The sequence below is a fragment of the Lutjanus erythropterus genome, chromosome 6, assembly GCF_056507025.1.
Source record: "Lutjanus erythropterus isolate fLutEry1 chromosome 6, fLutEry1.hap2, whole genome shotgun sequence".
NCBI classification, from domain to species: Eukaryota; Metazoa; Chordata; class Actinopteri; order Lutjaniformes; family Lutjanidae; genus Lutjanus; species Lutjanus erythropterus.
In genome coordinates, this window is record NC_139322.1 from 30,428,493 (window position 1) to 30,443,031 (window position 14,539).

A 14,539-nucleotide genomic window follows, 5' to 3' on the forward strand; every position below is an offset into this window, starting at 1 on the left:
ATCTTGTATTTTCTTTTTGTTGGAGCCAGAAGTGACTATGTTTGGATGAGACAGTGGAGAGTTAGGGTTAGCACACCTTGCTCTATCATCAATTTCAATCTGAATGGTAACGTAATTTACAAAATCAACATCGTGCTATATTGAAAACAACTTTAAACTTGTGATTGAGACCATAAACTCATCAAAAAACTGTTTACTGTAGTTTTAATTCAAGTGAGATGTAGAGTCATTTTCTCATAGACTTCCAAACAATCAGACTTTTTTTTTGCAACCAGTGGGGTCATGCCCTGATAGCCATTATAAAGAAGGTTTAAGGCACTTCCACACTGGCTTCAGTTTTCAGACCCAGAAGCTACGTCCACTATAATAATAAAACTAATGATGGCTGAAGTCCAGTCAGCTTCTTCAGTTTCAGGGTCATGTTATAGTCCTTTTTCACAGCAGCAATATTGTTATGAAATAGTAAAGTGAAAACAAGTGTTACCGATGATATTAATTAAGGTCCTGTTCAATTTAGTGTAGCAGAGCCTTTCCAGTAAACCAACATGCAAAATTGTAGCACACTGACACTGTTTGACCTGAATGGAATGCAGCCTTAATTGGTATCATTGGTTATACTTGTTTTTACGCTACTATTCAATGTTAAAATGGTTGCTGTGAAAAAGGTCTATTGTTCATGCTGGCTCAGTGTCACACTGTCATGGTTTACTGGGGTACTTGCACAGAAAGAAGCCATAGTTGCAGTTATTAGTAAGACCTGTGGTTTGCCTGTTTTGACAGGTCAAATATCTGCTATCAAAAGGTCTGTTGTCATAGAAATTTCATGTGTATGAACGCTGCATTACACCTTTTGTGCTGTATAACAATAATTTCATTTTTAATTTGATGATTCTCCAAGATCAAACGGTGTAGAGAGTGATGTGACATCTTTTCTGTAGATTTTTGATGTTCTTTCCGTTTTTCTGTCAGTTTGATTCTGTTGTCATTCAGCAAGTGGCTTGTATTGTAACTACACACAACACTTCTTATGTTTTTTTCTTATTGGTGAAACAAAGCAGATATATAAAATGCATCACTTCCCCTGCACAAGAGGATTTTCCTCACGGAAGAGATTCCAGACACGAAAACAACAGACGGAAAATGTTTTCGGCTGGTTATGTGCTACAGTTAATTAGTACAGTAAATCAGTTTCCACTGGATATCTGTGATCTACATGACAACACATCATGAGCCTTTTATTGTCAGCCATTCAGCACATCTGGTGTGAATGAAGATGTACAGTCTATCAGATCTAATTCTGTGGCTGCCACTGTAGGATCATTGGCCATGAATGATTTAAAGACCGCCTGATTTCATATTCACCCATCCTGCTTGTGGCAGTATCTTTCAATAAATGCAAGATCACTGCCAGAGGATTTAAAAATGTCACAGGAGTGGGATAAGATGAAGGGACTGGAAGGTTTGGTGAGAAAAGCATACCACAACAGATTTCTTCTTTCAAGAACAGTTTAGTGCGAAATGACAGCAAAGGCCCCCGGCAGCACAGATTAGATTAAGGATAGCCAGTGTATTAATTGCTCCTTTATCAGCTGAGCCAGAGGTGGTTTTCTGCCCTTGTACATTGTACCACTGCTCATCATTTTACAGTGACAATGGCTATTGTGGTATTCATGGCACTAAATTCTGTTTAGGAGTAAACTATACATGTGTTTCATCTGGCCTCCAGTTTAAATCCATAATATATTTACTGTAATAAATCATAAAATGACCATGACATGTCATCAGAGATCAAAGACACATGTTAAGTTGTAATACTCTCTTCTCTGACAACAAAGCTTTGTGGCTTTGATTTTTGCCTTTATATACCCTAACTACTGTTATCTCCTAACCAACCAGACTCCACTGGCAGAATCAATTATTTTACCTTGTAAAACATAGGACTTACTGGTCCATTGGTAATTTGATCAGTTATTTTGTTTCTGTTTTTGTGTGACTTTGGTGTTTTAAAAGGTTGCGAGGCAGCAGTAGACCAGCAACTCTCGTGTTCTCGTCAGGTAAAATGACTGATTTTACCAGTGGAGTTTGGTTGGTTTAGAGAGAGGCTTATATAACAATGTTCTCTCATTAGAAAAGGCTTACTGATGGCAAGGTAAATCAGTGAAAATACTCCCAATATAGAGTACACTTAAACTGAGGCAGATTCTTTTAAGTGGCTAAAATATATTTTGTTGCTGACCCTGTTCTCTGCTTCCTCAAACGGGTTGGTCGACAGCCATCTACTGCAGATAATAAATTGACTACGGATAAGTGCCTCATACAGCGCCACTTCAAATAATCCAAATTATCCCCTTAACGTGGACCGAGGATATAATGAGATGCTAATGAGTTTTGTCTTCATGAGTCCTGCATTACTCTCATTACTGTCACAGTAATCACATCATTTGTGGATATGCATGATCATTATTTAACTAAACCCTCTATACTGGTACATAAGAAACGGCCAATCACTAGTACTGATCCCTGAGAGGTAAAATCTATTCTAACTGCTCTAATTCTGTGTTTGCACATCTAGAATTTCTGCTCATAAATCATTCACAGAGCGTGATTCTGCCACTGCAGACTGTTTTGACATCTCGCATCAGTTCTATAATGAGACTTTAATCTGATGACGGTCACAGTTTCAGAAACAGACACAACCGAGAGAAAAGATCAAGATCAGAGAGTAAACATGAATAGAGATGCTGCTGCATTAAACGGAAGATATAATGGAATGTAATTATGTGTAAGAATATCTATGTAGTCAGACTGAGGAAACATATGGGGAGGGAAACATGAATATGGTTATTATTAGAGATAGGGAATAGGTGGGAGCAGCGTAGGAGGCCCCACTCTGCTTCTTAGCTTTAATAATGAAACGAATCATCTGTTAATAGCTGGAGATGACATAACGTTCCTGTAATTTGTGGAAAAATACTGCAGAAACACATTTTTAGCCATCAACTTAATGCTTCATACTCTGTACCAAGAAACATGTTGTATAAGGGAATGTAGTTACGTAACATTTTGGTACCATATGATCAAGTATGTACTTCATGACATCACTATTTTTTAACATCATCTAACAAAGAGAGAATTTGTGATAATGAAAATGTGATGGTCTACTTGTTTCATACACAAGACATGTCTGTATTGTAGTGAGATGCCCCAACATCTATTGGATGGATTTCCAAGAAATGAAAATTTGCACAGTCATGGTTGATGATGAATCCAAGTGACTTTGGTGATTCCCCCAACTTTCCCTGTAGCCCCCTGTAGTTCCCTGTTTTTTTTTTGTCACTTTTGTCATCCCTCTTACAAGATAATCAAAACAGTCATCATGTATGAGGCACTAGAAGTTTGTCTTTATTGCCAGTTAGCAGACGTTAGCATGGTAACACACCAAACTAAGACAGTCAACATGGTTTGATTTGAACATCAATATGTTAGCATTGTCATTGTAAGCGTGTGTGCTGACATGAGTATTTAGCTCAAAGAGCAGCTGAAGGCTGAAGTACAGTCTCTGCTGAGTCTTGTTATCAAACAGACATGAGAATATGTTCTCGTATTCTGAAGGTTGTTGGGCTCACTGCGTCCTTTCAGCCCTGCGTTACTGCCTACATACTAAATCACACTCATACAGTCATTTCTGACATCTGTATTAGACACAGATATGAGAGTTGACAATCTGAGCTTCAGCCCCCTCTTGCCAGTGGTGGAAAGAGTACTGAAAACCTGTACTCAAGTACAAGTACTGTTACATTGCTCAATTACAAGTCAAAGCATTAGTGTTAGAAATACACTTAAGTAAAAGTACTAAGTATTTATCTCACAAACTGTTGATGCCACCATCACCTCTCCAAACTAGGGTTACAAAGTTCGTGTGTTTTCTTTAACCAATAGATGAAAACACTAACAATCATTTAACTTTTTCCTTATTTTCTTTTTTTTTCAATGTTTAATTTTCCTTATTCAACAAATGAGGTGCGATTACAGCCATGACTATTGTTTAAATATCAATGAATGCATTTTTCAATTGGTTAACTTTTTATCGGCAATTAATCGATTAATTGTTAATCCTGAACATCCTTACTCCAAAATATGTGCTGCTGCAGCGTTTGTTTTGTTTTTCATTTGTTGTTCCCATCGGTCTCTTTGTAATCACTATCAAATCATTAATGGCTCTATATAGGAACTAGAAGTGGAAGGTTTTGAGAGACTGATATCACTTTGTATACATTTCATTTCATAATAGACTATTTCAGATTAATTTAAGGTCTTTAATGGTGCAGTAGGCTGTGTTTTAGTAAGCTGTGTTCTCCAAGGAGTCCTGGGGTTTCTACTTTTTCTAGCTGATATCTAACACTGCGATAATGATAGGAAAGAGAAAGAGGTAACCCGAGACTTACTGTACCTTATTGCCATGTGCACATGGAGTCCCCCGTGGAGTCACATGACGCTCTGACCTCCCTCAACAGAAAGGAGGTGAATTAATCATGATGAGAACTGCTGTGTTCATATCACATATACTACATACAGACATACCATGAGGATAACTTCATATCAAGAATTACAAGTCCAGTGAGTAAGATTTATTAGGGATATATAATAGTGAGTATATATAGGGATCTATTGGCAGAAACAGAATATATTATTCATAAGTATGCTTTCATGAGTGTGTAATCACTGGAAAATAAGAAGTGTTTCCATTTCCTTAGAATGATCATGTTGGACTGCCATGTGTCTATAGTAGCCCAGAATAGACAACCAAAAACTGGCTGTAGACATGGCCTTTTGTGCTCTGTGGTAGGTTTTTGTTTATGTTTGGAAGGGGAGGGCGGGGGGGTCAGTGTTTGCAAGCTCACCTAGATGCCATTAAATCTTACAGACTGGCCCTTTATGTCAATTAAGGTTGGATACTGATTGAAAACAATAGCTAATCATCTGTAAATACCATATTAAAATGCATTTTAATTGGCTATACGCTATACAAATGTTTTATTGAATTGATTTTATTTGTGTGGTCTATTTACACCTTTTAGCTGTACTCCACTGTTCTGTATTAGCCAATAAAATATGTGGTTTCCTGTTTACTGTGTTACCTCATTCTGTGGAAACTGTATTGTGTTTTTTTTTGCTTGTGTTCTTTAAAATTATTCTCTTGTATTTATGTATTGATTACCAATTCCACAGTCTTTAAGTGTGTAGCTATTGTTTGTTTAATCATCTTTGTTATTAGCAGTGTTTTCTCTTTGCTCCTGTCTAGAGTGTGTGTGTGTGTGTGTGTGTGTGTGTGTGTGTGTGTGTGTGTGTGTGTGTCTGTAGTTCTGACTGGCAAGTTGTATCTAAGTGAATTATATTGACTTTCATTCTGTGCAAGAATTACTGGCAACAAAACCCTCCAAGGATGAAATGCAAATAAGCTCTGGCTACAAAAGCTGTGCTACGACAAAACATGTGAAGATCTATCCATAAAATTAAACATTATATATGCTGACAGTGTGCAGACAGCAGCAAGACGGTGAAGAGGGATAGTGTAATTTTAGGAGTGGTTTCTAGCTGCAAAACTGACCTGTTGGCCTACATAAATATCTTTGAGCAAAGTGTTTTCTAAATGCAATTGCACTTTCCCATTTTATAATTAAATAGCTTTGGCTTTCGAGCAGTACAGAGCGAGTCATGGTGAAACCTGCTCTGTATGCGTCTCTCCGAGGATCTTTAGTGTCCTTCTAATATCCTGCAGTGGAGGCGACAGAGAGCTGCAGTAATGACAGGGGCTACTCTCTCTCTCTCTCTCCTCCATCCCGTTATCTGGGCGGAGAGAGAGGGAGAGAGGCTCCACCACATCCACCACACTGCCTCTCTGTTTCTCACCCACTACTCCGCGCAGGAACCGGCTACTTCATGTCCTGAAGAGAGGAGGGAGGATCTACCAGAACAAAGCGGAATCATTCACACGTTGATTGCACAGACAGTGGAAAAACGGGATTATATTTTGCTTTTTTTGGACTCTGCTTCCTGCTTCTTGTCCGTCTTGTTGCACTACAGAGGCTCTTCGTTGTGGCAGCAGGAGTGAGTGAGGATCCCCTCCTTTTGTGTCGCTCTGCAGTTGTTTATTCACACTCCAACTTCTGCCTCCTGTTTCCCCGAATAGGAGGTTTCGTTTCTGTTTTTCTTGTTTCGGCCAACACGGAATGAATGACAAAAACAAAGGAGGTTGATGTCCATAACTCTCCGACTCACCTCTTCTTCGCCTCGCCCAAGGAACGGAGACTCCATCTCCGGCAGAAGATGGAAAGCGGAGGCGGGACGGAGGGCTCGGACAGCGGGCAGACGCAACACGCGGTGCCCGGCGGGCAGCAGCCGCAGACCGCAGAGCTGCCCCTCTCCGCTCAGCCTCCGGGAGAGAAGAAGAAGGTAAACCGGGCTCCCTCCCCGGCTAGACCGAAGGATGTACCCGGGTGGTCGCTGACGAAGATCCGCGGGGGGATCGGTACCCCGACCCTGAGCGTCAAGCCGGGGGCCATCCACCTGGGCAGCCGCGTTTCCCGGCGCAGCCCGGTGGGAAGTCTCGCAGGGAAGGACGGTAAATCGGAGAAGAGCGGCGGTGGCAAACCGTCGGGCAAATCCTCCTTCTCCGCCGCTGCTCTGTCCAAGACCTCCGTTTCCAAGGCGGCCAAGAGCACCGGAGGGCGGAGGAAGGTGTCGGACGCCAGCATCGGATCCGATGATTTATCTAAAGACTCCGGCTGCAACACCGGGAAGCTCTCTCCAACCGATAGCAGCTCCGAGCTGTCGGACTGCGCCTCTGAGGAAAACAAGCTCTCCACGGACGCCGTTAGCAGCGACGCCGAGTCGAGGAGCAGCCGGGGCGGCGGACTGGACGGAGACAAGCCGCACAGGGATGGCGCGTTGGCAGACAGAGCCAGCCAGCAATCCGCCGCCAAGACCACCTGCTCCTCCGCGGAAAACGACTTCAAAGACCGGCTCTCCCTGGGCGCTGACACCGGGGAAGGGAGCATATCCCCCGGCGATGAGCGGTCGGTCACCTCGTTTGACAGCAGGGTGCCTGCCAGCACATCCCTGGCTTTCTCAGACCTCACAGAGGAGTTTATGGATGGCATGCACGAGGAGTTTGTCCGGGAAATAGAGGAGCTGAGGTCTGAGAATGATTACCTCAAAGTAAGTCCACTTATATTTCCTTTAATACTCAAAAATCATGAAAAAATCCAGGACTAAAATGACGCGTTTCGGCATCAAGAGGGCCGAAATGCGTCGGTCCAACATGATCACGCCATGACAATGAAGGAATTGTTTGAAAAGAGAGTACCTTGGAGATTCACATGTATCCCTATTCAAAGAACACCTCAAACAAACTCAATTCAAGTCCAGGCCTCCTACCCAAATGTTTTGTTTACATTTTCACTATGGATATGTGGATTTACATTTCTTAGAAGTTGTTTACCTTATAACTTCCTAGACCGACAAAGACAGACCAGATTCTGCATCAGAGATACCTTGGGAGTTTTTAATGATAGACAGCATTCAGAATATCTACAGGATTTTATGACCAGTTCCGTTATCGTTTATTTTCATTTTGCTCTAGACCAAGATGCTAACACAACACCCCTATCCCTGTCAGAATCATGGTGTTTTGTTATAGGCCGTGGGGTTTGTTTACCAGCTCACTCTGACCTGTTTCCTGGTGTGTAGAGATGCTTTTGGAAGCCATCCAAGTATACTCACTACAAGGATGATGATGTTATGAATAGAGAATCTGCACCCTCAGTAGCACATGAGCAAAACATGCAGCCTCGTAGCCTCAGGATGGCATGTGAAATGTGAAATGCTGCAAAAAAAAAAAGTGGATCTAGTATTTTGAGCAGATGGTGGCTCTTCGGTTTGGCAGTCAGTGTTGTCAGTTGCGTTTCCTCCAGCTGACATGATGGAGGTGAGTTTGTAATTTTACTCCACAGCCTGAGGGGTTATCAGTCTCTAAAGCCTGCAGTGGAATTCTAATTTACCGAGGTTTTTGATTAGCATTAGTTTAACAGGGAGTTTAAGTATCCTGTGATCGTCCAGATGCTGTTTCAGAGCCTTTTCCACTCTGTCAAGAGTTAAACACTCAAGGAGGCATGTATTCTGAGCTTCAAATTCTTTTATTCTTATGTAGTGATGGACTTCTTTTCACATGAAATGGTAAAAGTGATGTATTCAGATAATGTGACTGCAGCAGACATCAGCGTCACAGTTCTACTGTCCAGTCAAACTGAAAAACATCAGCATTTTAGACACTAAGGAGACCATCATCACTGGTATCTGAACTCACAGTGGGATTGTATGTCATCAGGTTTTGATAGTGAAGGAGTCTCTCAGCTCTCACACCTGTGTGCAGGCAGTGAAATGTAATATATGTGGATCCACCCTGCCTCGAGAGTGATTGATTAGGGGATGGATCAATTACATTAGCATGTCCCTAAGCACTCACTGGCAGTTTACCAGACAAGCCAATAATTGTCAGGGATTGATTGGGGAGGTGATTGATCAGCAGCACTTGTCTGAACAGGAGGAGGACCACCACGTCCTCTGCAACAATGTTTTGGTTCTTGGTGGAGAGCTGAGGGTTTTTTAATTATCGCTATGTTGATGGTGACACTGGTTTCAGCTTCTCAGTTGTGAGCATTTGCTGCTTTTCTAGCTTTTATAAAAAGATAAAGGCTTGTAACAAATGGTTATTTTCATTATCAATTATTCTGTTGATCATTATCTTGATTAATCGATTAGCTGTTTGATCCTTAAAATATCAGAAAATTGTGAAAACTGTTGATCACTGTTTCCAGGGTGACGTCCTGAAATGTCTTATTTTGTACACAACCCAAAGATATTCAGTTTACTGTCTTGGAGGACTAAAGAAACCAGAAAGTATTCACATCTGAGAGGCTGAAATCAGAGAATTTGGACATTTATCCTTCAAAAATGACTCTGACTGGTTATTAGTTTTATAGTTGTCATCTAACTGATTAACTGTCTGTACACAGACATCATTGTCAACTCTGCTGAGACATGCTGTCTGTGTGTCAAAACCTTGATTTATTGATGTCTGAATTTTTGCTTTTCAGCCATAAAAATATCATTTCCAGATGTTAATGCAATTCAAAAGGCTGTGTACATGTTTGTGTGTGTCTGTGGGAGTCCAGAGCTGCTGCTTGGATACTTGGGACAGCATGTAACAGAGCTACCGTGCTGGACCACCCCAAAGCCTCATGGGAGGCCCTGCAGTGAAGTGAGACTTGTTGTGTCTGTTAATGCAGCTGTGACGAACACCTGGTTAGGCATCTGAAGATCATAACAACAAGCTGAAGTGTCAGACCCCCCCCCCCCCCCCCCCCCCCCCCCCGCGATCTCTCGCTCTGCGTCTTATTTCTGCTGGATCTAGATTCTAATTCAAACCATCTAAATCAGTTTCAGTGTTTTACCCCTAATATTCAACGTTTTTGTCTTTCAGAGTATACTTTGCTTTATTTAGCCTGCATATCTTCGACAAAGTAGTAGTAGTAATTAGGACATTAAGACATCTAACAGCTGTTGGAGTCTCTAATTATGAATTTATATTCAATATGTTCAATGTGTATGATTAACCTAATTCGTACTTTCCTGTATCCAGAACATTATTGCTGGGTGAAATGCTAACAACAGTCTGACTGATTGTCTGTCTGCTACCATCCGCACACCTTGTAGAAGCAGCTTTCCCTCAGCAGGAACCTCAGCTATTAATGAAATTATCATTATGGTCCATTTAGACATGATGGACAGCACGTACGTCTGTATTCCTGGCCTCATTTTACAGCTGAACGTGACAGAGTAACAAAGACAGGGTTTTCTGGGCTTAACTTTTAGGAATGTCTGTCCTGTGACTACAATTTAAGTTAACAGTTGAGCATCAGTGCAGGCTGAGCGTGGAGAGATGTTTTGGCCTGCTCGTACCATTCACAACATTTTACACTACAAAAAAATTGTTTTGGTAGTACGGGTGAACGGGTCAGTTTCTATTTAGTTAGATGCATTGCGTTCATGCTGACTTTGAGGCTGTTTTCGTTCTCTGATATGCTGATATTATAAAAATACAAGACTTCTGAAGATGTAGTACATGTGACAGACAGACACATGAAAGTAGCTTTGATGTTTCTTGTGTCATGCTTCTTCATTAGCTCTGTAATCCCAGTAGCACTACATGGTTAAATAAACATGAAACACGTCCAGATCTGCTGGCAAATTTTCAACCACACACAACAAACTGTAAGCTTGTACAGCAAGCTGGGTAAAGTGGCCAAAATATATACGTATGTGTATTATCTTTCTTACTAAGAGTAGAAGATTGATACCACTGTCATGTCTGTTATATCTGATAAATATGAAGCTACAGACAGTAGCTAGTTAGACTAGCTTAGCATGAAGACTAGACATGGGGGGATGCAGCAGATTTTGTTACCACTGGACAGAGCCGGGCTAGATGTCTTCCCCCGTTTCCAGTCTTTGTGTTCATATTTACAATATAGACATGAGTATAAATCCTCCAACTAATAAGTGTGTTACTGTCATTGAACATCATTAGTACCTCTTAACCCATGAATGACTAACAATTAAATTTAGTATGTTAAGGAAAAGGCCCACAGATGTTTTTCTGTCTGAGGTGGAAACACACAATTTGCTGTGGAAACTGTAAAGACCTGTGGCTACACCTGACAAAATAAAAAAAATGATTTCACATATTTATCATAATTACCTTAATTAGTAGGCAAAGTTGTTTTTCTGCAATTTTCTTCTCACCATTTCTTAATCCAGTTATACTAAGCATTTGACATACCTTCTTGTAGTTTCTGAGATACGGCCGTTTCTGTAACATACTATTTTTAATCGTTAGTCACAAGACGTTACTCATTTTATAATTTTTCACAAAAACACTGATGGAAATATAGGTTCCTCTGACCACATGTTCAAAAACATTTTTACACTGAATGACCAGATAGATGCAAGTAAGAATTAATCATAAAAAAGATTTGCCATTGCTCTTTCTGGGAGGAATGATGAGAAATGTAGCTCCATGACCATGAGTTGATGTCCATAGACCCCATTTAGATGAATGGAAACTCATGGGTATGTGTGCTGTAAAGGGAATTATGTATTATGTATTATTATATAATGAATACATTTTTATATAATAAATAAATATAATGACGATAGTTTGGAGCAGGAAAAAGCCTATGGCTGATTTCACCACTGGGTTCACAGCTGTAGAAACATCATGTAAAGATACAGAGGTGTGGATATTTCACTCCAGGTAATGAGGACTGTTATAACAGCAGATGTGCATGAGCTCTAATTTCACACATTGACCTGTCTCGCTCACTGAAATCTAACATCTGATTGGTTGATTCAATCTCCTGACTGGCTGGTTGCTCGCATGATAGAAACCTTCTTCTTCCTCTTAGCTGTGGAAAGAAGGTCAGTGGACCACCTCTCTCCCTCTCAGTCTCTCGCCACATTAGCTTGTGATTCCCTCGTTTCGTGTCCTCACATTCTCACTCTCCGCTGTCGTGTTTTATCTCCCTCCCCGTCCACATTAGTTTCATGCTCTGTTTTTCACATCACTATTTTTTTTTCTTTTACCTCTCCTCCTTTCCTTCTCATTTCCTTTACTTGCATTTGTTTTTCTGTCCCCTTGGTTAATTTGTACCTTTCCCTCTTCTTACTTTCTTTCTTTTGTCTTATACCTCTGATCTTACATGATCTTTTCTTTCTTTTCTCTTTACTTTTCTTGTCTTTCTTACTCTTTCCTCTCCTCTCTTTTTCTTTCATCCCTTTTCTGTCTTTTCTTCTCCTTCTGATTCCCTTGTGTTTGTGTCATTTCTGCTGTCATGTTTTATCTTCCTCCCCATTCACATTTGTTTCATGTTTCTCCCATCCGCTTATCTCTTCCTCTTTCCTTTTCCCTTTCCTTTGCTGCAATTACCTTTCTTTCTTTCTTTCTTTCTTTCTTTCTTTTTCATTTTCCCCCTGAATTCTCAGATCTTTCTTTTTCTCTCCTCTTTGTGAAGTTTTTCTCTTTTTCTTTCATCTTTCTTCCTCTTTACACTCCTCTTTCTTGTTTCTTTTCCTTTTTATTTCTTCCTTCCATCCTCCTCTCTCCTCTGTATTGCAGATGTGCAGTGCAGTGGTCAGTGTCGTGCAGATTGCTTCTTGCTGCAGTCTATTTTAGCTCGATCAACAAATTTCTTTCACAAGATTAAACACACACACACTCTCTCTCTCTCTCTCTCTCTCTCTCTCCCCCTCTCTCTCTCTTTCACACACACACACACACACACAGTTTGATGCATGTTAATGCACACATTACCTTAACTGTTAACATGTTCACGAAGCATACTCTCACACACACCATTTATACCTTACATAGTAGCAGCGCAGACACACCGCATCCACTCATTCCCTTCCTTTTTCGAAAAATACTCACACACATGCACACACACATCCCCAGAGCTCATTGTTGCTACACTTGGAGCTCTGCAGAGGCTGACCCACATTCTCCACTCTAGTAAATTATGACAGCACCACTACTACTACAGCTGCTCCTACTCCTTTTGCATATTATGCTTGCGTACCATGCGTACACACAGACACACACACACACAGATGTTTGCCAACACACACTCTTGGAAACACACCGTTGTGTAACACCCTGCTTGCTGTCCCATAAGGCCCAAAGTGACCTAGACTGCTTTTAGTGGGGTGTGGTTCATTTCAGTGCACCCACCCACACACACACACACACACACACACACACACACACAAGAGCTGCACCTTAAAGACTATTCAGAGGGATGATGCAACTCACGCTGTCAGGCTGAAATGAATAATTCAGCTCTAATAAGCCCAGCAAAGTGGATAACAACGCTACTGTAAATTTCGCATATGTTCTGACCTATTTTTGAGGGTATTTCATTGTAGTTCCATAGTTTTTGAAAACTTTGGTTAAGATGTTTTTACTCCATATAATTAGAGTGTAGGAATTTCCTTTCCTTTGCTCTCAATTCCCTGCTGGAACTATTAAGAGTCTTCTTTAAAGTAATCTAATAACCTGACCCTGACCTTTGACCTCTCTTGCACTAAGGGAAATCAATACAGGATCACGTTACATTACTCAGTGCATCATTCTGCTACTTACAACATGAAGATCTCTGTTTCTGATGACCTGTTTCATCTGACTTGAGCGAATGTTACACAGCAGTTCATTTTAAGAACGCTAATTGTTTTAATGGTGATACTGCTAATGAGGATGATGAAGACCAAGAGGTGGCAGCTGATGACAGGGGGCAGTGATTGTTATGATCATAACGCGGATAATGGAAGATTTTTTTTTTTCATCATCATCATCATCATTTTTTGATGATGATGATGATGATTGTCTTGCATTTATGACAAAGATGCTAAAAGCTATAATGACTCCTATTAAATATTAAGGGATTCCATTTATGACCCACTTATGTTCACATAATGCTGTCGGCACTTTGAGTTACAGTCAGAGATGTTGCTCAGTAAGAAGTCTCCTGTACCTGGCTCATAATGTTTCATGATAAAATGACAGATGCACTGTCTTCCTCGCTGTCTCCAGGATGAGATGGAGGAGCTGAGGTCTGAGATGCTGGAGATGAGGGACATGTACATGGAGGAAGATGTCTACCAGCTGCAGGAGCTACGACAACAGCTGGAGCAGGTACGACTCTCATTTTCTGTGATATCTTGGTTTTTGAACTTTAAGACTGGGTTGCACCAACAAAGATGAATTTAAGCTGACAGTAGTTCAGCAAATTAACAGCTTTTGCTCAAATGAAAACTAATCTATGTTTTGTAAATCTAAATGTAATGATGTTAACTGAAATGTAAGAGTTTAATCAATATGGAGATGCTTTACTAAAATTAAAATAAATTAAATTAAATTAAAATGCTGGTGGCACTTACTAAATGTAAAAGAAGCGAGAAAACCATTAATATTCAGCTGCTCCGTATTCCTTAACAAAGCTTTATATTGTTTACTAGCAAGCAAAGAAATAAAGCAAAAAGGTTATGTTGGTTGCTAGCCAGCCAAAAACAAACAGTAATATGTTATATTGTTCTCCAGCTAGCTAAAAAAAAAAAACAAGAACAATGTTATCTTGTTTGCGAGCTAGCTAAAAAAAAAAAAAACTTCTGATGACTTGATGACTCAGCGGTAAATAATCCATCTCAAAAATGCAGATGTTTTACTGTAAAAGTTAAAACCTCAAGTGTAAGTTTAAAGTTAACTGGCTCACAGTCACATATTTAAATTTGATCTAGTCTTGAACTAAAAACTAAAACTAAAATTTGTGAATCTAAAATATCCGAATTTTAAGCTAGTGCAACATAATGAAAGATCAAACCATGATTTAATCTGGTTTAAAAATGAATCCTTGTTGATGTAACCCAG

At 40.3% G+C, this 14,539-nt stretch overlaps 1 protein-coding gene across 1 annotated transcript in view; it reads left to right on the forward strand.

Annotated features, from left to right (window-relative positions):
- Positions 1 to 5,403: 5,403 nt before the first annotated feature.
- The window catches only part of mtcl2 (microtubule crosslinking factor 2), a 122,723-nt gene continuing 113,587 nt past the window's right edge, over positions 5,404 to 14,539 (forward strand). The window contains exons 1-2 of the mRNA XM_084721618.1: positions 5,404 to 7,218; positions 13,706 to 13,807. Of these exons, the coding sequence (XP_084577744.1) occupies positions 6,235 to 7,218; positions 13,706 to 13,807 (1,086 nt within the window). The 5' untranslated portion in view covers positions 5,404 to 6,234. The remainder of the gene's footprint in view (positions 7,219 to 13,705; positions 13,808 to 14,539) is intronic.